At 43.4% G+C, this 24,375-nt stretch overlaps 1 protein-coding gene across 14 annotated transcripts in view; it reads right to left on the reverse strand.

Moving 5' to 3' along the window:
- The window catches only part of PLCB4 (phospholipase C beta 4), a 414,002-nt gene that overhangs the window by 109,744 nt on the left and 279,883 nt on the right, over positions 1-24,375 (reverse strand). For all 14 annotated transcript variants that reach the window (XR_003524780.1, XM_027623038.1, XM_027623041.1 and 11 more), the window contains 2 exons: positions 8,293-8,372; positions 5,800-5,853 (listed from right to left, as the gene is read on the reverse strand). Coding sequence is in view for 13 of the 14 variants with exons in the window: in XM_027623038.1 (XP_027478839.1) it covers positions 5,800-5,853; positions 8,293-8,372 (134 nt within the window). In the remaining variant the exon portion in view is untranslated. The remainder of the gene's footprint in view (positions 1-5,799; positions 5,854-8,292; positions 8,373-24,375) is intronic.

Below are 24,375 nucleotides of genomic sequence, written 5' to 3' on the forward strand. Positions count from 1 at the left end.
CCCCCCTTTTTTTTTTGAGCTAAGTAAGCATCCTTGAGCTACTCTGAATACCAGCTGCCTCAAGGATTAGGAAGTTTACTGAGAAAGGGATAGGTGTGGTGGGAAGGGGAGACAGGGAAACACTTGTTTCAGTGTTGCAGTAGAATCTTGGTACTACCCTGATACATGCTATTTCTGAATAATGGTGCTGCCCTTTATCACGTATGGTGTACATCGAGGCTAGTGAAATGAGTAACACCTTAATGAGCCTGTTTCCTCTTCTGATAAATACATTGGCGACACTCAGAATGACCTATTGAGGATGGGAGCGGGTACCCTAGAATTCATGTTTGGCTCTGAGCCATGCCTTAGCCAACCCAAGGAGTCTTCATTCATGCTGTGGCTGGAAGCCCAGGGAATCTGTCACCATAATAACTGGAACTCTAATATCAAAAGTCTAGCCTTGACGTGAGGGTAGAGCCATTTCATCTGGCAAGCTTGATTTTGGAATGCCTTCTCTGTGAGCACAAGGGGCTTTGTAACAGCACCTCCCCACGCCCAACCCTGTCACGCACTCCGCCATTCATGATAAGTGGAAGCCACCTCCAAATGTAAGCACTGAGAGCCAATTATTCTTGATGAGTGGGAGAAAGCACCTCTTCAAGTGCACAGTACAACTTCTCAAAATAGATTGGGGAGAACTAATTTTAGGTAAAGGAATTGTTATGTGTTCATTCAAAGCTTTATTGTTTCATACTTGGTCCAAGAATACTTCAAGAAGTTCATTTTTAAGAGCGCTTGACACAGCTGCATTCAACTCTACAGCGGCCCACGGATTCTCTTTAACACATCTACAGACATGGTAGAGCGTATGTATTTGACATCAAGTAAACTGGTTTCTAGGGTAGACGGCGTTATGTCCACATTTTCCCACTTCCCTAGAGTTCATGCAATTTGTATACACTAAATTGGGTTGAGAAGCAATTTACTGGACCTTTATAAAATAGGGGAAAGTAGCTATTCAGTGTTCTTAAAAAAAAAATTAGGTGTTAATGTGAGAGGTACAGGCAACAGCATCCCCACATTTGGGATGCCTGCAGAAGGAAACGGTTTGCCTCCAATCTCAGGGGTATCTTAGTGAACTTGAACTTCAGGTAGGTTTGGATAGGCATGAACAATGAGAAGAGAACTGATCGACGTGGTCATGAACCCTGTAGCAGGCACAGGGCCTGAGCCTTTCTGGTGAAACAGAACCTGGGTGAGGGGTGGAGGGAGGGAAGGGCAGGGAGGAAGGGAAGAGGGCACAGGAATAGAATTTTTTGGCTAGAGCTTGCTGAAGTGCCAAGAAATAAATAGGAAGCAGAACAAGAATGTCTCATGGGAGGAGGAGATCCAAGCATTTGCACTGGGGGTTGGGGGGGGGGCAGATAAAGAGATTGAGAGAAAAAGAAAAAAAAATAGGGTGTCTGGTGCCAGGAGAGAGGAAAATCCATGTAGGAATGTATTAGTGAGGGCAAAGCAGAGCCTAACAACATGACTGTGCAAAAACTAGAGGTGAGGAGGTGGCATTATGGCCTAGAGGGGCTCCTTCTCTGGCCCCCCTTTCCTGAGAGGGCTTGCGCTGGGCAACATCACCACTGATTTGCCCACTTCATTCTAAAGGAGACCAAACCCAGGATGGAAAAGAGGAGCAAGGAAGCTGAATAGGAGTAAGGCCATTCCCCCGGTCTATCTAATAAAGTGCATTTATGGTCCTTGCTTCAGACAGCTATCCGAGAGCTTGGGCCTTAAAATGGATTCCCTCAGAGGTAAAGAGGGTTGTGGCGCAAAGGTGAATTCTTTGAGTTTCCAGTTACATTAGAGGCCCAAAGAATGCCCCTTTAATGGGGTCCTGAGAGAAATGCACTTATCAAAGCCTGGGGACATTTTAGATACTGTCATAGGCATTTCATGGGAGAGTATTTATCAAGGACTGTGACTGATTCAACTCTTTTTATACAGCCCCATGCCCACAGAGTACAAGATAGCGCTTCATGGCTAACAGGTACTCAATGACTTTTTGTTGAATCAAAATAAACCATCTTCCCCAAAAGAAATGCTACGAAAGCAAATACCCTTGAGTGGTGCCCAGGCCTATTAGAGTTCTGGTTCAATTCCATGTTCCAGCAGACTTTACAGGTGACTAAGACAGCAATGATCCTAGAAACCAAGGGAGTCTCATTCTTTCCTTGCCCTCAACGGGCCTACAATCCACTCCATGGTTTTTTTTTGTTTTTTTAGCATTTTTAATTTTTATTGTTATGTTAATCACCATACATTACATCATTAGTTTCTGATGTAGTGATCCATGATTCATTGTTACTCCATGGTTTTAACACCATCTCTTGAAACACTCAGGGAGGACTCATGCCGTGAAGCCTCAGTAGAGTCCTATTCCCTTCACAGATGAGCTAAGCCTTTGGGACAGAGATGGTTACACAGGAGCTGGGCTTCCACGACCATAGCCAAAGCTCTCAGCCTTCTTTGATACAACGGTCTCCTTTAAGACTACTTCCAGCCAGAGCCCACAATTAATGTTTGGCTATCATTTCCTGACTCTCTAGCCACTGGTTCCAACTCCAGGTTTCAAGGAATAGGAAATGGCAAAGAAAAGAGTGACTTTCAAAGCTTTGGTCTGGGCGGGAAGATAAACCGAGTGTGAATTTGTAAGTTTGAGAGAAAGGCAGATTGCATAAGATTATACACATGGAAAGAAAAGAGGGAGATAAAGAGTAAGACTTTCTTCATTAATCATTCCAGCAACTTCCTGGATATTAAATTTCAGCTAATACTCAAGAGTGGGGGCCATTCCCAAGTGATGGAACAACTATGAAGCCAGATCCCTTTTAACAGTATGCACACTATACTAATAGTTTCCATTTTAAGAACTCCAGAATGATAGTGATGAAATGACATTTTAAAAGTGTTTACTCTTCATATCCATTAAAACATTCAGAACAATTTCCACCTAGCCCTTGGCAGCTCATCTACCAGGGGACTCATCCGCTTTTCTTTGGCTTGGTGTCAATTCTCCATCAACTCTGAACAAACTGCCCCCAAATCACAGATGTCTTGTGTCAAACACCTGTTAATACTGGCAGGCACCAAAGTGTTCATGTCAAAGAGAGCTAAAGAAAATCACAAAAGGATGGTAATAATTTTGTATGTGAACATACCGATAAAGATCTTTGAAACCATAAAAAAAACTTCCAAGCTTGTCTAACAATGGCTTGATTAGGAGGATAAACCAGAATTGTTAGTTAGAAGTGCTTTGATTGCAATCTATGTGTTTCTACTTTGTCCATTTCCTGAACCTTATCTTGGAAGAAAAAACAGGACGGTAAAGTATGTAAAAGCAGATCCAACATAAATTTCTGTTCTCCACACTGCTGTCTGTACTAAGTTTGGACTTCTTAATTCAATATAGATTTTAAAGAAAAACGTACTATATATTGGGCAGTAGCTGTAGGATGCTGGGATATATTAAAATAATTGTCCTGCTATTGCTCAACAGAGCAAAGGATTTAAAAAAAAAAAAAAAGGATCAGTGTAAAGTATCTTTGCCAACAATTATCAGTCAAAGGTGCTAACAGGGCATTTTTTTTTTAAAAGGTTCTACTTTCTTTATGTTCAGACATAAAATTGATTTGCTAGTAAGTTAATAAAAAGGAGAATCCTACATGTAGATCTATAAAGACCACAACAATGTATGAGGTCTACGACTTGGTAAGCCCTTAATAAAAGGTTAAGTAAAAATACTGCCCACGGTCTTCCTTATGATTTGTATGCTTTTAATTTTCTCATTGATATTCCAGTTCTGTCACATAGGTTGTTATAGAGCACAGAATTAAAATAATGGCCTCTAGGACAATTCTGTTTAAGATTTTATTGATTTGAGAGAGAACGAGAGAGCACAAGCAGGGGGGAGCGGGAGAGGGAGAGGCAGGCTCCCCGGGGCTCAATCCCAGGACACCAGGATCATGACCTGAGCCAAAGTCAGATGCTTAACCGACTAAGCCCCCCAGATGCCCCTAGGATGATTCTGTTAAATGTGAAAAGAATAATTTTGAGAGAGTATGGAGATAATCTCCTAGGGATACAGAATGGAAGCTTCAAGGCAGAATGAGGTGGCTGGGCAGAGAGGGAGGTGTAGAAAAGTCAAAAATGGCTAAGTGTGATCAGCATGCCACTGCTTGAATGCATTTGCTCAAATGCTATCAGTTGGTGACCTGCTTGCCTCGTGTCTGACAGATACAACAGTTCCAAGACAAGACTCTACCCAGTAGCTCTGGGTTTTGTTTGTTGTTGTTTGTCAGTTGGCTTCTTCACTAAAGTGGTGTCCAGACAGGAGGTCAACATGAACCTAAGTCTGGAGAATTCTAGAAGACGGGGTTGGTATCTAGGGAACCCATGATTAATTCAGCTGTGGGCTTAGGCTCATGAATCCAAACACATTCCTGGTTTCATGTGGACAGCTGATGCTCTGCAGTCCACTCCAGCTTCTGGAATTTCCATGAAGTGCTTACACAAACACCAACCAAAAAGATACTAGGAGTGTTTGGTAAAGAATCCCTATCACTACCATCTCAAAATGTCCCCACAGACTATTAGTAAATCCTAACACCAGAAATGGAATAGAGAGGCAGAAAAGAGGGAAGCATTGGGAATCCTCAGAGGATGAAACATATTAGCTTAAGTATTAAAGAGGACATGTTGGAGGGGCGCCTGGGTGGTTCAGTCTGTTAAGTGACTGACTCTTGATTTTGGCTCAGGTCATGATCTCAGGGTCTTGGGTTTGAGCTCCGCATCAGCTCCACATTCAGTGGGAAGTCTGCTTCAGGATTCTCTCTCTCCCTCTGCCCCTCCCCCGATTCACTCATGCTCTCTCTCTAAATAGAATTTTTTTTTTAAAAGAGAACATGTGGAAGACAAATATAGTTCATGTTTTCTTCATTCTTCTTTCTTAAGATCTATTTATTAATTTTATCTCTAAGATAATGCACTCAAGTGGGGGTGGGGGAGGGACAGAGGGAGAGAGAGAATTTTAAGCAGGCTCCATGCTCAGCACAGAGCCCCATTTGGGGCTTGATCTCCCTAAGATCATGGCTTGAGCTGAAATCAAGAGTCGGACGCTTAACTGACTGAGCCACCCAGGTGCCCCTGTTCTTTTCATTCTTGATTCCATTCAGGCTTTACTGCCATTTTTTTTTTTCACTGTCACTGTTACCTTGGGCAGAGCAAGGGGAAAAAGTGACAGCTCTGAAAAGTGCATGGTGTCAGGGAGAGTACACCTAGAGACCAAGTGGCCAGAAGCCAAAGGCGTCCATTTGCCCCACCCACCAAAGGAACAGCAAGGCCCAGAATGAGAAGCACTGTCCAGAGGTACCACTCTTCTGAAGACACAGTCTATACACTTCCACAGAAGGTGCACAGTACAAACTTCTTTCATTTTAGCTAATGGTTGCTCAGGGTAAGAAGATGAAAGACATTAAAATCCTAAAAACCCACGTATTTGAAGATTAAAAAGAAATCTGCTACATCTTCAGATGTTCTTTATCGAAGTAGAGTTAATGCTACTAGTTCTGAAGAAAAATGCAACTTTACATCCACAAATGATTTTTACAAATTAAACACGGCATTTGATGGAGTGATTTAAACCAAGCTTCCAGAAATATCTTCAGTGAAAGCAATTAACAAGCACTTGTGATGGGCTCTCTCTTTGGTCTGGTATCACAAGGGTCAGCCTAGGATATGGAATATAGACAGAAACGATGGACTTACCTCCTAACTGGAATTTTACCATTTGTGTTGGTCATAAATGCCAATTTCATCCAGCTGGAAAACAACCATAACAACACTGTTTTAATGTTTCTTAGGAGGAACACTTCAGTCCAGTTAACAACTTTAAAAGAAAGTTCATTCAAACAAAACATTTATTCTGAAAACCAGAGACAATAATATACTGTGAGATGAATTTATGGTTGTCAGGTTTAGCAAATATAAATACAGGACTCTCGGTTAAATTTGAATTTCAGAAAAACAACAATTTTTTTTACAAGTATGTTCCAAATACTGCACAGAATATGCTTATACTCAAAAACTATTACTTATCTGAAATTTAAATTTAACTGGGAATTCTGTATTTTTCCCAGCAACCCTAGATGAACTAGAAATTTGGGTGCTTGCACTGAGCAAAACAAATTGTAGGTAATTTTTGGTGATTGGTCTCATCCTTGATTATTGCTCTTTAATAATCTTTACTAAGGTGGAAATGCAACTGCACGGTGACACCAGCCAGCCTTGTCCTGAGGACCCATGGGGACCCTCACTCCCTGCTCCCAGTGCAGCAAAGCACAGATCGAATGGGCACCTTCCTTAATTTCCAAGAGGAAGAGAAGTTCATCAACTCACATTGATGGTAAGCAACTCCTTGCTTTCCCCAGGCTTTCTGGACACACAGGGACCCAGAACATTCATTCGTAGGTGCTGGGACTGTTCTTAGCTATTAACTCACATTCTCATGGATTCCAGCCAATAATATTCTAACAATGAGCATAATAGGACAATCTGGTAGTTTCTGTCTTCTGGCAATCTCCTAGAGGCCCAAGTGACTCCTTTTCAGAGAATGTTTTCAAAACAATGGGTGTGAGGGAAGCAGAAAGGAGCAGAACAGTCACACAAAGTTGTGGTCTCCACTGGTGCTTTAGCCTGACGCCAGGGGGAGCTCTGGAGCGTGATGTGCACCAGACTTGGTGACATGGGGGCTGGCCTTTTGTATCCTGTTCCAGCCCATTATGGGCCATGGGCTTCCCACAGGAAAAGAGAGGAGTGCAGTCTCCTGGGCACAGTGACTCCCCTTTCAGCACAGGGTCATTCTCTGCAGAAGTGGGCAGGTGTGACCTCTTGATGAGCTAACCCTCATGGCAGCTGGTGGATGGGTGAACACCAGCTCCATAAAGGGATACCAGCAGGACGCCAATGAGGACAGATAAGACCTGGTGTCCACCTACAGATACTGGGGTCCCTCAGGTCTAAGTGGGCATTCTCAAAGTCTCAGATCCTTCGGGATTCTATCAATGCCCAAAGTGGAATGTCAAATATCCATTGTTGCTCTTTATTTCTAAGAAAACATGCCACAGCAACTGCAGAGGAAAAGAAGCAGCTGCACGACAAATGGGTATTTACAAGATTAACTACCCCCTACTAAGACGATGGAAAGAAAACCGGAGGGCTGGCATAATAATCAAAATCACTAATACTGAATGAAGGAGGACCTGGGCTGGGCGTTTTCCAGGACCTCATTACATCTGTGTGGTAATCTTGTAAAATAAATTCTGGTCACCTTCTCCATTCACAGATTAAGAACAGTAAGGCACGAGGCTAAGAACTTGCCAAGGGTCACCCAAGAACTAAGTGGCTAAGCTGGGATTATAGTCAAGAGCCTGTACTCGTCAAGCACCTGCCAAAGGGACCAAAACTAAGGGTGAAAGTAGCCAAAGGGCTGACCTCTCTTCCTCCTGCTGGACAGTCCAAGGAATCACACCCTTGGTGCTGGTTGCGAGTGCAGGCTTATTCCTGTAATTTCTCAGTGTAGTTCCCTTCTGCACCTACAATTGCCTGCCAATTGCCCCATGATGGCGGGCAGCCCCCTTCCTGCACCAATTGCTGCTTTTTAAACAGGCTGACTTTGGCTTTGGCTAGGCTCTCTACTTGAGTAACTGTCACATCACCTTGATGGAATAACTTGGGATGGGTTAAAAATCTACCACGGTGGCATCCCTCTGGATTTTGGATACTGTGAGCTGGGGTAAGGCCAGTACATTTGGATCCCTGACTGGGTGCTGAACAGTCCCTGGGGCCAGTGCTCCTTTTTGACTCTAGAAATGGGTGCTTTTATAAGTGCTTCTCTTGGCCACACTCCCCAGTTTTGTCTCACACAACAGAGCCTCCAGTTACTACAACAGCTCCCAACTATGGCCCCAGGCATGGAGAACTGTTGTCTGGGGCCAATGACCCAGAGGATACTGAAGTTCCAGCATCTTCCTGCCATCAATCATTCCTTTCTTATCAGTTTGGGCTACGGGTTGATCACACGTGCCCTGCCAAGTGGCATGAAGGGTCCAGGTGTGTGTTGGGAACTTCCTTTCCAGGGTCGGGAGCACGGAAGGGAAGGCAAGGACAGTGTGGCCTGGCCATATACGAAGGCTTCATCTCCTAATCTGACCTTTTGCTTTTTCACAGCCAAGAACAAAGAGCGATGTAAATAAAACTCACTGTTTCTTGAGGCAGGTCATTGGACTGACATTGTTGGCCCTGAAGTTGTGTATGATTGATCTCAGTCCTTCTACCCATTGCTGAAAGAGAAAGAAAAAGCATTCCTGGTGAGCAACACCACAGGAACTGAAAATGGTGGTTTTTATTAAACAGCCCATATTCATTTGGTATAAGAATAATGTAAACTCTTCTTTTATCTCCTCCCTGCCACAGAGCAATCTTCATTTTGCATGCCATACTTTATTCTTTAATAAACATCTTTCGTTCTTTCCATGAAGATAAATGTAACATCTAGAGCATCATTAAACACTGGGTTGTCACAAAGGAACGCTGCCCACTGATTGACTTGTTAAACCTTCTATTTGCAGCCTGTTTAAATAGAAATCCTTTTTCAGCCACTGGCAACCTTCATTATTTCTAAGCAACGTTATACAGTACATGATGACATATCTAGCTATTCCCATTTTAGAGGACAAATGTGTTTGGGGTTCATCAATTTTATCGTGTGATTCTATTTCAATCTAAGAATTTGTTACATATCTTACCTGTCTGTGATTTCCAGCAGAGCCTTAAAAAGTAAAGCATGCACTGATTGCCGGGGTATCCAGTGCAAATAGTGAAGCCCTTACATAATTTCTGTATAAGGACTTGGACCTCAGTTTTAGTTCATAACATCACTCCATGGATTTACAAGGAAAAGTGAAGGAAGACTGTACACGGCAGTAAAGGAATTTGGGTCTAGTAAGGACATTCAACTAGAAAAGGCTGGCCTGTGCATTAAGGCCAACTCCTCTGTGCTGAGGAAGGGAAAATATTTGGGCACAGATAGTAGTACAGATGGATAGTCTACCTACACTGTCCACTAGCCACATGTGGCTGTTTAACTTTAAACTGAATAAAAGTAAAATTCAGTGCCTCCATTTCACTCATCACATATCAAGTGCTCGAAAGCCGACACGGGGCTGGTGCCTACCACATTGGACAGCTCAGATGAAGAACATCTCCGTCGACACAGAAGGTTCTATCAGACAGCCCTGCACAGTATTACCAGGTTTAACGTGGGCTAGTGATTTAGTCATTGCAAGGGCCAGAGGTAAAGACTAAGTTCTGTAAAGTGTGTGTGGTTTTAATTCATTGTGATAAAATGCAAATAACATTAAATTTATCATTGGAACCATTTTTAAGCGAACAGTTCAAAGGCATTAAGTAACATTCACGTTGTGTGCAACCTTCACCACCATCCATCTCCAGAACTCTTTTCTTCTTGCAAAACTGAAACTCTGTCCCCATTACACAACTCCTCAGTTTCTTCTCCCTGTCCAACCCTAGCAACCACCATTTTACTTTCTGTCTCTATGAATCTGCCTATCCTAAGTTCTTTATAAAAACAAATCATACAGTATTTGCCCTTTGATTTGACTGGCATGTCCTCAAGGCTCAGCCAGATCACAGCCTGTGTCAGAATTTCCTTCTTTTTAAAGGCTGAATAATACTCCATTCGCTGTGTAGACCACATTTGGCTTCCCTTCATCTGTTGATGAACACCTGGCTTGCTACTCTGATTAATGGCAGCTATTGTGATTGATGCTTCTATGAACACGGGTATACCAGTATCTCTTGAAGTTCCTGCCTTCAATTCTTTGGGGTATATACTCTGAAGCAGAATTACTGGATCCTACAGTAATTCTATTTTTCATTTTTTGAGGAAAACCACCATTCTGTGACACAGCTGTATCATTTTATATTCCCGCCAACAGTGCACGTGGGTTCCAATTTCTTCAAGTCCTTGTCGACACTTTTTTTTTTCCTGCTTTGTTTTCATTTTGAGAATAGTCATCCCAACGGACAGGAGTCTAATGGACAGTTTTGGCTTTCCTCTTTATGCTCCAGTCAGACCTAACAGTTTTCTGAAGGAGGACTTAGGAGCCAGAAGAGGTCAGTTTCCTTCCACAACTAAAAAGGGCCATTTCCTGAGGACCATAAATAGCATCGAAAGCCTCCTGATGGTGACACCAGGATTCTGAGGGAGGAGGAAGGAAGGCACTAGTAGCATTAAAGAAATGCCTTATTATTTTCATCATCAGCCTTTACTTCCTCTGTCAGGCTAAATATGGGACTATAATTCCCTGGGGACCATCAAATATCCTGTTGTTGGCCTAACAAACCACAGGCTCACGCAGCGTTTCCCAAGAGGAGACAGAAAAACATAAATAATTAGGTTGGCATTCACTGGCAACATTTTCTCAACCTGAAGGCTTGTTACGTGTTCCAAAACACAAAACAGAGTCCATGGTTTCCTAGGGCAAAAAACTGGGCAATTTCTGAGACTGTTCACTGGCTTTTTCTGAGCATTCTGATTTAGTTGTTCCTAAAAATAAACTACAGAGATACCAGACTTTTAGGAGGCTTAAACAACTCATCCATCTTTTGAAAATATAATGCTGGTGAAGAACCTTGTTTATTGTGACAGGAAGGTCTCCGGGAGTGACCTCTGAGGTCAGCACTCGAGGGACAGTACTCATGTTTTAGTTAGTAGGAAATGCCACTGGAATCCTCACAGGCCCTAAAGGGCCCCGGGGTGGGAGAGGTTGTTGCTGCTTCTCTTTGTGATGATGAAAGTGAGGGTCAAGGGCCTTGCCCAAGATCAGATGGCAGAAGGCTGACAGGCTCTGTTGTCTGCCCTTCCTTAAGGCTTGTTCACACATCTCCCCCCATGACGTGGACAAGTCCCAACAGGCCTTTCCTTCTCTCCATTGTCTTCCAGGTAATGGACACCTGGCATATTAAGACCAAGAGACTTTAGGAAATATGTTGAGCGTTTTCTTTTGTAGTTTTTAACAAAGTAGATGAAATGCCAGCAGGTGTCAGTAGAGCCCTAGAGTTTAGCTGAAAAGTTGTACTGGGGGTGAACTAGATGCATATGAACTTTGTTGAATGTTTCCAGACTAACAGAAGAAAAAAAAAACACAAAAACCTGTGACTTAAATATGTTTCCTTGAATTGCTGAAAATAAGCACATTATGTTAAGAGTCTACATAATGCCCTAAAAGGTGCATCTTCAAGCCCAGGGCTGCATGTTTCTAGAAAGATCATTCCCTGACGCACGTTGAGCACACTCATCAGCTCAATGTTGACAGGCTCCTGATAGGATTCTTACTACGCTGGGTGCCTCCCTCTGGTCCGGCCATGCTGAGTAGGCCCATGCAACCTGGAGGCAGGGAAACCAGCCCAAAGGATCCATTGAAGTCGGATGTCCAAATCAGTAGTTTCTCCCCTTCCCCAGCAGGTTGTTCTCTTGATTTCTTAATCTTTTCCAATTCTAACTTAAAGCTTATTTCAGCCCTTCTAAGGAGAAGGACAAGAAAGGTCCTTCCAGGGACTCTTGTGGGCTTAGGAGAAAAGGAGGGAAGAAGACAAGCTGCCTCTAATTTTCTCCTAGGGACTTACAACCTCTCCTCTGGGACTCCTTGTTCTCACCAAGCAGGCGGGCGTCCATTTTCCAGGCAAATGGCGTAGCCTCGCCCTTAGCTGTCTCCTTTGCCCCTGGGACACTGGACTGTCATGGACAAAACAATCCCTTTCCCACTGAAAAAAGCAGCAGAAGGTCACAGACATAACAAAACCAAACCAAAAAAATTGAATTTACACAGGGTGTATACCTCCCTTTTTCCCTTTAAAAACATTTGGTAGGGGGTTTTTTAAAGTTATGGAAGTATTTAAATGTCCTTTGCAGAAAAATGTAAAGCAAAAAAGTATACAGCAATAAGTGAACATCACCCCAAATCCCACTGCTGACATCAAGAGCTAGCCACTGACAACATTTTGGTATTTGAGCTCTTAGCCTTTTTTTTTTTTTTTTAATGCACATATAGCTCTGTCATCCTAAAATAACTAGTCCCATTACTTGCCACTCAGCACAGCCCCAGGTAGAGCTGTTGTACTTTTAGCTCAATCTTGTCTCTAGATTTTGTTCCAGAAGCATCCTTTTCAGTCTTCAGTCAAAACAGCATGTTGTCAAAGCAAAAAATAACACAGACCCTGTGATACTCTCCGAGTATGCTACGTCATTTTTTCTCCAAAGGGAAGACTCAGTGGCATCTTCCTTCATCTCTTGGTGTGTGATTCTTTGCTCTCAAAGAGGAGGCTACTGGTAGAAGAGGCAGAGTCATCTTACTAAGTCTGTTCCAAGTTAACTACAGACTTGTCACGCATAGTCCAGGGACTAGCAGCATCACCTGGGAATTGTTAAAAGGCAAATCAGCAGGCCTTGTCTATGAAATCTGTCTCCAGGGCTGGGGAAGAGAAACCTGTGTGGAAGTGAGCTTTCCAAACGGCTCTTTTGCAAATTCACATATAAAGGTACTGTTCTGAACCCATGCCGCTCAGTCAGGAGGTTGGCTCCTAGACCAATAGCACCAACATGTCCGGGTTGCTGGTTAGAACCACAGACTCTCAGGTCTCATCCCACCCAAACTCACTGGGTCAGAATCTTCATTTAATAAGATCCCAAGGTGAGTCATGTACACATCCCAGTTTGAGAAGCACAGATCTAGAAGAAGGGTCCTTCCCCACCTGAAGTATCTACTTCCATTGCCCACCTAGAAAGATCTGGGTCTGGTTTCCTATGGGAGCCAATGGTTTCCCACAGTGCCCTTGGCTGGGATATCTGGTCTTCTAGCAAGGACCCTGGAAAGAGCTCTCCTCCAGTTCCTGATTTACCTTGTTTTTGTCCTATCCCTCCCTACCTGGGCTGAACAAATTTGCATTCACTAGCATGGAAATGGTGACCTACACACGTGGGTTCAATCGCTTGCATGTGTAAACAAAAGGAGGCAAGGAGTGACTTTCACCTCTCGATGTCCGTGCTGTGAAAAGAATCAGCGGATGGGGCCATCTGAGATGTTTAAAATATGGGACCTTCTTGTTACCTGTCACTCATAAACCTGATCCATGCAGAGCTTTTGTTTGGGTTTTTTAAGTAAATGGGGAATCAGAAAAAAAATCAAGGCAGATCTCAGTTGACTATTCTCAAGGTACTTAATTGTTCTAACAGTTAATTAGTTGTCATTTGCTCAAACAACATAAGCCAGGAATTTATATAATGTGAAATACAGAGCTGATTCCTTTGTATGGTGAGTTCCGGTAATAAGACTCATTTTACTGATGGGGTTCAGGGCAGGCCATCCCAGAGTGTGCCGTTTTGGCATGTGGCTTATTTTGAGCTGAAGATAATCAAGGACCGGTAAACTCAAGAAGAGCTTTTTACCTCTCTCTTAACTGCCTAAAAGAATTTAGATAGAGACCTGTACCAGGAAGAGAGCTATTACCAAAAATAACTTTTTTTTTTTTTAAACACAAGAACGTCCTTCACCACGGGGCATGATAATCATTTGTTTCCAAACATTTGTCCTTCCCATCTTCCTGTGAATTGTCTTACTTGCCTCTAAAGCCCCAGACCCTTAGCCTCTTTCTCCTCAGCTCAGGATGGCATGCACACCTCAATTACCTGATTATCAGAGAGCCTTTCGTGTCTTGTGGGTTCCTGGACACATGTAATTAGATTTTTTTCTCCTGTTAATCTCTCTCTTATTAGAGGTGGGTGTCTCAGCCAGGAACCCAGAAAGGTAGAGGGAAATTCATTTTTCCTCCCCTAAAACCATGCACCAGAGGCAAACTATGAAGCTTTCCAAGATTTCCACAGGGTCCAATGTTGCAGCAAGATAAGACTCTTTTTAAGGTGCTTGGGATGTAAAATTGCTTCATTTCACCAATCTCCAGATGAAGAATCAGAGCGGAGTAACTCTATCTTTATATTCAACCAGAAACTTGATTTTAGGAAGGCATTTGAGCTTTAAAGAGGCTTATTAGACTGTAAAGACACTGTAGGTAGAACTCTATACATTTTCTCTTATGGGCCTATACATGTAAGGGAAATGAAATGATTTTTGTTAGGATAAGGTATTAGTTGCCATTAAATTGTCAGTACTGAACTTCGAAGACAGGCCAAGCAAAAGACCTTTCCAGCTGGGACACTATTATAAGAATACTATGTGGCTATTACTCAGAGACCAGACTAGTAGCTCCCAGACCTAGTTGTACCTTAGAACCCCTGGGGAGCTTATAAGACATTTCAGAAGCCTGGATGCCTCTCCTGGAGATTCTCATTAACAATCTGAGCCCAGTTGGACTGTCAATCTACCTTTTAGAGACTGTAGATAATTCTAATGTGAATCTACAGTGGAGAACCACTGAACCAGACCATGTGTGCTACATTGGTTGAGGTCAGTATTTTCCCAATTTTACCATGCGTTTGGATCACTTGGGAATTTTGTTCAAGTACAGATTTGGATTCAATAGGTCTAGTGTCTGTGCTGAAGAGTCTACATTTCCTGCAATGGTCCAAGAGAGGCCATGGGGGCTGGTTTGACCTTCTGTGCCCTGTTCACACAAGAGTAGCAGTGTTTGTACATTATTTCTAGAAAAATCACGTATCTTGTACATTGCTAAGAAGTCCACTGATGAAAAAGCAGTCCCATTCCCCGTTATGCCAGATTTTCCCAAGTGGTCCTCTGAGCATATCCCACAGGAGTGTAGTAGAAATGCCAACTCTCAGGCCCCACCTAAAATCTATGGATTCAGCCACGCTGGGGATGGGGCCCAGCAGCCTGCATCTTAACAGGCCCTCCAGATGCCTCCAAAGTAACAATCACATTGTGCTAATGTCAGAGCATCTGGTACTAATCTTGGATAAAGACAATTGAAGAGCTTGTGGAGGTAGCCACAGGAGGACAGCCTTGTCTGGTTTCATTTTTTGAACAATTTTATTGAGGTACAATTTAAATATAATGGATGGCCTATGAGCTGTTGATTCAAAGTTCTCAAATGCAAACTAAGCACCCTTAGGGCGAGTACCACCAATGGAAAACATGTGGAATTTTAAATCTTCATTCCTCTGTTTTGGATTAAATTCACACACACATCACTGTGCGTGCTGAAGTATTTTAAAGAAAGTTACGAGCACAACAAAAGCAGAGCAGGCGACCAGAAGGAGGTTGGCTCAATGGATGTTCCCCAGCCACAGCAAAGCCGGTAGCTGGTGATGTTCCAGGATCTCACTAGGCAGCAGGAGATGGCCCTATGGAAGCCAGTTAGAAGTAACAGCTCCCCTGGACTGTGACAGAGGCAAGCGCAGCATCTGAACAGGCCAGGTCTGGAAGCCTGGGCTTTGGCAACAACACTTACTAGATAACTGGTACAGAAACAAGATGCAGGTCTGTTTCCCCAAACTAGGACACTTGCGCCCCCACCGGGCCAGTGATCAGGCCTCAGTACCAGGGCCAGAGCCAATACAGCAGCAGGAGTACTAGAGGCCAAGGGCCTGGCCCAGGGATGGCCAAACCCCAGAGCCAGAAGCAGGAGAGCAGAGAGGTTGGTGATTTAGGCAGGACTTCACAAAAAAAAAAAAAAAAAAAAAAAAAAAAAAAATCACATTTTACCCTTCAAATGTGCTCATCTAAGATGCTGAATCCATTCTCAAATGAGATGGAAGCAGATCTACCAATGTTTGTATATCACAGACCAACTTCTACATCATGTTAAGAAGAAAAAATATTCCGTTGCTTTGGGATGGAATGTTCTGAATATGTCTGTGAAGTCCATTTGGTCCAGTGTGTCATTTAAAGTCTTTATTTCCTTGTTGATCTTTTGCTTAGATGATCTGTCCATTTCAGTCAGGGGGGTGTTAAAGTCCCCCACTATTATTGTATTGTTGTCAATGTGTTTCTTTGCTTTTGTTATTAATTGCCTTATATAATTGGCTGCTCCCATGTTCGGGGCATAGATATTTACAATTGTTAGATCTTCTTGTTGGATAGACCCTTTAAGTAGGATATAGTGTCCTTCCTCATCTCTATATGAGGAATTCTTAATCTCAGGAACAAACTGAGGGTTGCTGGAGTGGTGGGGGGTGGGAGGGATGGGGTGGCTGGGTGATAGACATTGGGGAGGGTATGTGCTATGGTGAGCACTGTGAATTGTGTAAGACTGTTGAATCACAGATCTGAAACAAATAACGCAACATATTTTAAGAAAAAAGAAAAAGAAGATAGCAGGAGAGGAAGAATGAAGGGGAGTAAGTCAGAGGGGGAGACGAACCAGGAGAGATGATGGACTCTGAAAAACAAACTGAGGTTTCTAGAGGGGAGGAGCGTAGGGGGATGGGTTAGCCTGGTGATGGGTATTAAAGAGGGCACATTCTGCATAGAGCACTGGGTGTTATGAACAAACAATGAATCATGGAACACTACACCAAAACAAATTATGTAATATATGGTGATTAACATAACAATAAAAAATTTTTTAAAAAAAGAAGAAAAAATAAAACAATTTTCTCTTCCATGTCAGTGACTTCCTCTGGGTTCTCCTAAGGAGAGAGAAAGGCAAGTAGAATGTACAGAGTGGCAGTCATCAGGAGATATTCGTGACAGTGTTGGAAACTCTCTCCTGGCCGGGGACAGAAGGCAAACAGGCAGACAATGACAGCGCTGACAGCAAGAACAAACCAGGCAGAGAAACCTGAAAGTCACCCCAATTGCTACCCAGAGAGAGAGCAGAGTGCAAGACAACAGAGAGGCTGAAGAATCTCGTGCACAATAAAGAAGCTCAACTTGCGATCCCAGATACAATCCAGTTGATAAGCCCAGGATGAAAGGGGAAATTAAGGAGCCTGTAATGACCAATAGTGACCTACTGAAACTGGTGCCCAAACAGTCACATGGGGATTTTTCAGAAAAAAAAAAAAAAAAAAACCAAAACCAAAGACAAAAAAACAAAACCCAAGGTCAGTAGAGCGACAACTCAGTGGTAATCACAAAGGCCCTTGGGAAGTCAATAATAATTCTGATACAACTTTCAAATCTCAAAGAACCAAGACAGGAGAGAGTAAAAAAGGAAGAGCAACCGGGGCCCTTTTCTCTTGACATGGTCTAAGCGTCTTCCAGAAAATACAAGTTTTTCATCTGCTGTTCTCTGTCCACAGAGGAAAAGCTGATCAAGGTGAAAAGAGGAAGGTATTAAGTGCCACCTGATTCTTCAATCACCTGCAGAGCATGGGGAATGAGTATTTGGACAGGAACATAGATGGGTCTGTGTGGCTGTGTGTGAAAGATAAATTTGGATGATATGGCCAACAGACACATGACTAAGTGCTCAACATCGCTCGGCATCAGTGAAATCCAATGAAAACCTCAATGAGAGACCACCTCACACCAGTCAGAATGGCTAAAATTAACAAGTCAGGAAACGACAGATGTTGGCGGGGATGTGGAGAAAGGGGAACCCTCCTACACTGTTGGTGGGAATGCAAGCTGGTGCAGCCACTCTGGAAAACAGTATGGAGGTTCCTCAAACAGTTGAAAATAGAGCTACCATACGACCCAGCAATTGCACTACTGGGTATTTACCACAAAGATACAAATGTAGGGATCCGAAGGGGTACATGCACCCCGATGTTTATAGCAGCAATGTCCACAATAGCCAAACTGTGGAAAGAGCCAAGATGTCCATCGACAGATGAATGGATAAAGAAGTGGTATATAGACACAATGGAATATTATGCAGCCATCAAAAGGAATGAGATCTTGCCATTTGCAACGACGTGGATAGAACTAAAGGGTGTTATGCTGCGTGAAATAAGTCAATCAGAGAAAGACATGTATCATATGACCTCACTGATATGAGGAATTCTTAATCTCAGGAAACAAACTGAGGGTTGCTGGAGTGGTGGGGGGTGGGAGGGATGGGGTGGCTGGGTGATAGACATTGGGGAGGGTATGTGCTATGGTGAGCGCTGTGAATTGTGTAGGACTGTTGAATCACAAACCTGTACCTCTGAAACAAATAATGTAATATATGTTAAGAAAGAAAAAAGAAGATAGCAGGAGGGGAAGAATGAAGGGGGGAAATCAGAGGGGGAGATGAACCATGAGAGACTTTGGACTCTGAGAAACAAACTGAGGGTTCTAGAGGGGAGGGGGTGGGAGGATGGGTTAGCCTGGTGATGGGTATTAAAGAGGGCACATTCTGCGTGGAGCACTGGGTGTTATACACAAACAATGAATCATGGAACACTACATCAAAAACTAATGATGTAATGTATGGTGATTAACATAACAATAAAAAATTTAAAAAAAAAGAAAGATTTGTCCCAACCCCCCCAAAAAAGATAAATTTGGATGGGCCTGGAAAATATTTATGCTTTCCTAGTCAAGATTCGTTTAGTCACTCACAGCCAGTCAAAACAGTCTGTCAGCCTGGCTGGTTATCTTGACAACACTGGGTAGTTAGGTCGAAAAGAACCTCTAAATAATCATAAGAAATTAGAGGACACTGTACTGTTCTGGGTCATTATTCAGAAGCTCAAGTGTCAAATTTCCCTACCAAGTGGGTTTCTGTTCATTATCATTCCAAGAGACAACTTTTGAATCACCTAAGCCTGCTTTCATGGATATCCTGTAAAAATGTCCTATTGCATCTATAGAAACTTGTCTCAAATAATCACATCTTATGCCAGGTATCTACTCCAATAAATAAACTGTTGAAGGGAATCAAGATAGGCCACCCCAAAATATGACACTTTGGTATAAAAATTATTTTGAGCTGAAGGCATCTGAATTCCTGAAATCCCTTATCTGACTGAAAGCAGGCCTTACCCGAAAGAACCCCACTGTCATAAATCCCCATCCAGGAGCAGCTCTAACCCTCCCTTCCGGAAGACAAAACATTGGCACCACACTCAGAAATTGTCACAAAATTCTCATGTCTATCTGTTCTTGTGAGGGCCCATTTATCTTTCCTAAAAATCATTTGCTCTCCTGTAAGTGGCCCTTTGCTTCCTTTCTTTCCTTTACTCAGAGGATGTACAAACTCCCAAATATCCCCGCTCCTTTGGGTATTTACTTCCTTCTGTGAGGCTCTGTGCACATAAATTAAAAGTGAATAAATCTGTGTGTCTTTTCTGTTAATTTGTCTCTTGTCAGTTTATTTCATAGACCCAGCTGAAGAAAATGTAAGTACATCCAAACACTCAGAATACATTAAGGCCTTATGTCCACTTGTGCTTACAGACTTTAAATGATACATGATGTTCTTTTCTGACTCAGGTTAATAGAGCAGCTCCATTCCTACAAACTCCAGAACTCATTCAAAACCCAAATGAGATACTGGCTTTCTTTTATGTGACATTTTTTGGTATCCACATGGAAAACTCAAATAAATGAAGAATTTCAAGATTTTAAGAAAACCAGGAGCATCCTCCTATGCCAGGCAGAAGCCAGTTTTGTGAAAATGCATTTGGGGGCTCAACTGCCAAATCTGCAAAGTCCTGGTGGTAAGAGAAGCATAAAGAGCTGGTGAATTAAAAGGTATTCATATGGGCGCCTGGGTGGCTCAGTTACCTCTCTGCCTTGGATTGGGTCATAATCTGAGTGTCCTCGGATCGAGCCCCGTGTCGAGCTCCCTGCTCAGCAGAGTCTGCTTCCCCCTCTCCCTCTGCCCCTCCCCTCCTCCATTTGTGCTCTCTAATAAATAAATAAAGTCTTTAAAAAAAAAAAAAGGTATTCATGAAGTTGTTTCTCTGGCTGATACCTGTACTCATAATCCCTGAAGTCACATCCCTCATGACATGTACCGGCGGACGATGTTGGCAAATTAAGCCACACAGAAATGAATGCTATCTCACCATGCAGAGGCTCTGTGATAAATATAATCAATCAGGGAATCTCCGGTAAACTCTGGCTTAGAGTTCTCAACCTACAGAGCACAGGCACATCAAATCGAGAGGTACTCCCGTAAGCTAGATAGGACTTTCAATACAAGATACTAAAAAAGAATCTAAATCAGTGTGTTTCAGTTTCATTACCTTTCTATCCTTTACGGACAAGTCCCCTGACCTTCCCAGGCAACAAGAAAGGTGTGTGTGTGTTTCGGGGTTGGGGGGATGTGGCAGCAGGAAAATGGAATAAAAAGCATATGTATGTAAAGATGAATCAATGAATGTCTAGATGACACTGTTTTCATACTTCTGGAAAAATCCTGGGCCGAGAATGCCTCTATGACACTGCTTGTTGATTTTTTCCTGCAAAGCAGTAGTTCCGGAAAGTTTTCATTTGTGTGCCTTCAATAGGCAAAAATAAATTTAAAAAAAGTTTGATAAATAGCTGAATACCAACCTCCCGTACCCCTGTGTGAAGATTCACACCAGAATGATAGAGCTTCGTTGAATGCTACAGTAAAGAAACCCAACAAGGCTTTCTCATGCTTCGTTGACCAGGGAGCCTCCTTGAAATGCAGGTTATTTTGCAGACCCCCAATTTGGGAAGGGCTGCTATATGATTTCAGCTCCCACAGATGAGGACATTAACTTTTACCTCAAAAGCACAGTAAAATCTTATAAGGTTCAGGTGGAAGTTGTTGCGTGGTGACAGAATACAGAATCTGGAGTGAATCCCATGCCTGGCTTCAAGACACCAGCTCTGCTGCTTACTGGCCGTGTGACCTTGGGCAAGTGACTCAACCTCTCTGGGCCTATTTCTTCCTCTCTAAAATGGTAACCATGCCCATCCTAGAGGACTGTTGTGAGAATGAAATGAGAGAATACATGGTCAGGCACTTTGAACACTCCCTGGTATTCAATATAAAGTAAAAACTTCCATTCCTGCTGCTCCTATTATTAATTATTGGGGATCACTGGTCAGCATTTCTATAAAGGGCCAGCAAATACGTAGTTTAGGCTTTAAGGAGGACGCATATGAGTCTCTGTTGTACGGTTCTGATGTTTTGTTAACAACCCTTTAAAAATGTCAAAGCCATTCTGAGCTCATTAGCCATACAACCTCAGCCTGAGGGGTGGGTTTGGCCCCGGGGCTGCACTTTGCCAGCCCCTCATTGTGACTATTAAGTTCGCTCCAGATCATACTGCTTATCACTCAGAGGGGACAAGATCTCACGTCAGGTGAGGTCTCTGACCCATCTCCTCATGCATCCTATTCTTGAAACATCCGAATGCATGTTCACAATGGCAGTCTCTGCCAGCAAGAACTGGGGCTGGGCGGTAAGTAGAGGAGCAGTTTAAAGCTAGCGACAGCTTCCTCTCCCAGGGGCCAAAAGGGGAAATCCAAACTTCATATTACACTTCTGGAGCAATCAGAGGAACTTGTTTGCATTCCCTTGGTGGAGTCATTTGATAACACTCACAATTAGGGCAAAATGAGCTGCTCGGGGGTGAGGCCTAGAGCAGAGTCTCTTCTTAGGAAACCTGTCAAGTTCATGACACACAGCAGTGAGAGAGGCCCCCCGCGATGAAAACCCGTCCCCCGCAAAGCCCCCGCATTCTGCACAGAAGCCCCCAGGGGGCTGGAAGTTTTCTGAAGAAGAGCTGGTAACACCAAGAAAATCCACCTCCAAGATCATGGGGATTTACAATTACAACAAAGCCCAAGAAAAACACTGTAAAGACCAAGAAAATGCATATGATAAAAATTTTAAATAAAATACAGTGCATTAAACTCTATAAACAGTATGAGCCCAACTGTGTGTAGAAGAAAACTGTGTGAATTAAAAAGACACACTGGGGTGGCTGGGGTGGGGGTTGTAGAGAGTCAGGAATGGGTTTCCTTTGAGGGGAGGAGGATACGTTCTAGAACTAGACAGGGGGGTCGTTGTACAACATTGTGATCTACTAAATTGCACACTCACTTTAAAGTGGTTCATTTTACATTATGTGAATTTCACTTCAGTTTAAAAAAAGACACGGAGGGGTGCCGGGGTGGCTCAGTCATTAAGCGTCTGCCTTCAGCTCAGGTCATGATCCCAGGGTCCTGGGATCGAGCCCCGCATCGGGCTCCCTGCTCCACGTGAAGCCTGCTTCTCCCTCTCCCACTCCCCCTGCTTGTGTTCCCTCTCTCGCTGTGTCTCTCTCTGTCAAGTAAATGAATAAAATCTTAAAAAAAAAAAAAAAGACACGGAAGACGGGGTAATGCACTCCGGGTGGGGGGGTGTTTTCTTCTTTTTACTCTTCTGCACTTTCTACGAGAATATAGTGGAAGTATTCGTTCTACCATGAGCAATACTCCTTCTGCATTCGGGAAACACCAGTGAACAGTGTAAAAATGCATGGTCCATGCAAATGTTTAAAATGACTTTGTCGGCAAGCTCAGTGTTGCTGCAGACGAGGGCTCTAGGCTACAGCTCAAAGCTTCTTCCCAACTTGGCTCCTGCCTCTACTCCAAGGAAATCTCACCCATTCAGGTAAAAAACTCCCTAAAAGGACAGGAGAAATTGCTTTAGCTCTCATGTCCAGGTTCCTGAACACACACCTTGACAAGCAGCTTTACTTTTCAGTAAGTTTGATGCTATGAAAAATGACAGTAAAAATCCACCCTTGAATAGTAAAGAAATTAGAGGATTTCAAAAGAAAACCAAGATAGGTGTTTTTAATTTTTCTTAAAATTTGAGAGAGCGAGCATGCACATGTGTGAGCAGGAGAGGGGCAGAGGGAGAAAGAGAGGGGAAGCAGATTCCCCACTGAGCAGGGGGGCCCACCCAGGGCTTGATCCCACCACCCCTGGCATCATGACATGAGCTGAAACCAAGAGCTGGACGCTTAACTGAGCCACCCAGGCACCCCAAAGATAGGTATTCTTAGAATGCCAAGAGGCTAATGATGCAGAACACAGGGACATCAAGGCCAAGGCTGATCCACAGATGAGTTCCAAGGGCCCCCAACTAGCGAGTGAGCTCCTCTGAATTGTAGGACCCACAGCAGACCCATTGCATAGACATTCTCTGAGAACGTATTTTAAACGAATTCACTGTCTCTTCCCCACTCTGTCCCAAAGTAACCAGGCCCTCACTTTCTCGTAACCATATCACTGTACTCCCAATTAATCAGACTTAAAATCTAGTCTCCACCTTAGCTTCTCTGACCTCACCCAGGAACAAACCCTGGTGATCCCATATTAAGAAGTTTCTCAGGCCTGGGGCGCCTGGGTGGCTCAGTTGGTTAAGCGACTGCCTTTGGCTCAGGTCATGATCCCGGAGTTCCGGGATCGAGTCCCACATCAGGCTCCCTGCTCAGCGGGGGGGTCTGCTTCTCCCTCTGACCCTCTTCCCTCTCGTGCTCTCTATCTCTCATTCTCTCTCAAATAAATAAATAAAAATCTTAAAAAAAAAAAGTTTCTCAGGCCTTCCTCCATGTGTAACTGGTTGCAACCAAGAACAACTGAATGTCTTGAATTCTATCTCGGTACTTCTCAAACTGTAAGGTGCCAAGTACCTACCAGACCTTATTCAAATGCTGATTCCGATTCATCAGGTCTGGGACAGGGCCTGAGATTCTCCTCTGATGAGTTCCTGGGTGATGCTGTTGCTGCTGGTCCAGACCATACTTTGAGGAGTGCTGCTCTCAGCCACAAACTATTACCATGTGTTGATCTTAAAATATAAAGATTTGTGTCGCATCCCTCCTACAGCACAAGGCATGACCTTCCATTACCTCCTTAGAATCTTCGGGATGGATTCGACAAGCATCTCGCTTAGCACTCAAAGCAGGCCATGGGCTTAGCCTGAGTTTCCAATTTCCCAATCGAAAGTGTTCACTCTAGTCTCTACCCTGGATCCACCATTACAGGTACAACATTCTTCTGCTTCTGAATCTCTGCTCACGTCCTAACCCCCATGTGCATGGCCTTCTGTCTTCTGACAGACTGCACACTGTGGATATCACCATAACGGGACCAGCAGGCACCCCTCTTCCGGGAGCAAAGTCCTACCTCTTTATGAAAATACTTCCCCCCCCCCCCCCCCAACCAGAGAACCTCCTATCCTAGCAGTGTGAGGACTGGCTTTAGCGATGGTGATGCAACCCATATTAGGCTAGGGACTTCTACCTATATATGAGTGTCCTCCAAAGCAACTAATCCATATCCTCCTTGGCATCTAGTATACTTTTTCTTGCAAAGAGATGTGGAGAAAATAATTTCCAGGATCACTTGGTACAACTCCCTACTTTTATCAGTGAGTATAAAA

This window comes from Zalophus californianus, chromosome 8, assembly GCF_009762305.2.
Source record: "Zalophus californianus isolate mZalCal1 chromosome 8, mZalCal1.pri.v2, whole genome shotgun sequence".
NCBI lineage: Eukaryota > Metazoa > Chordata > Mammalia > Carnivora > Otariidae > Zalophus > Zalophus californianus.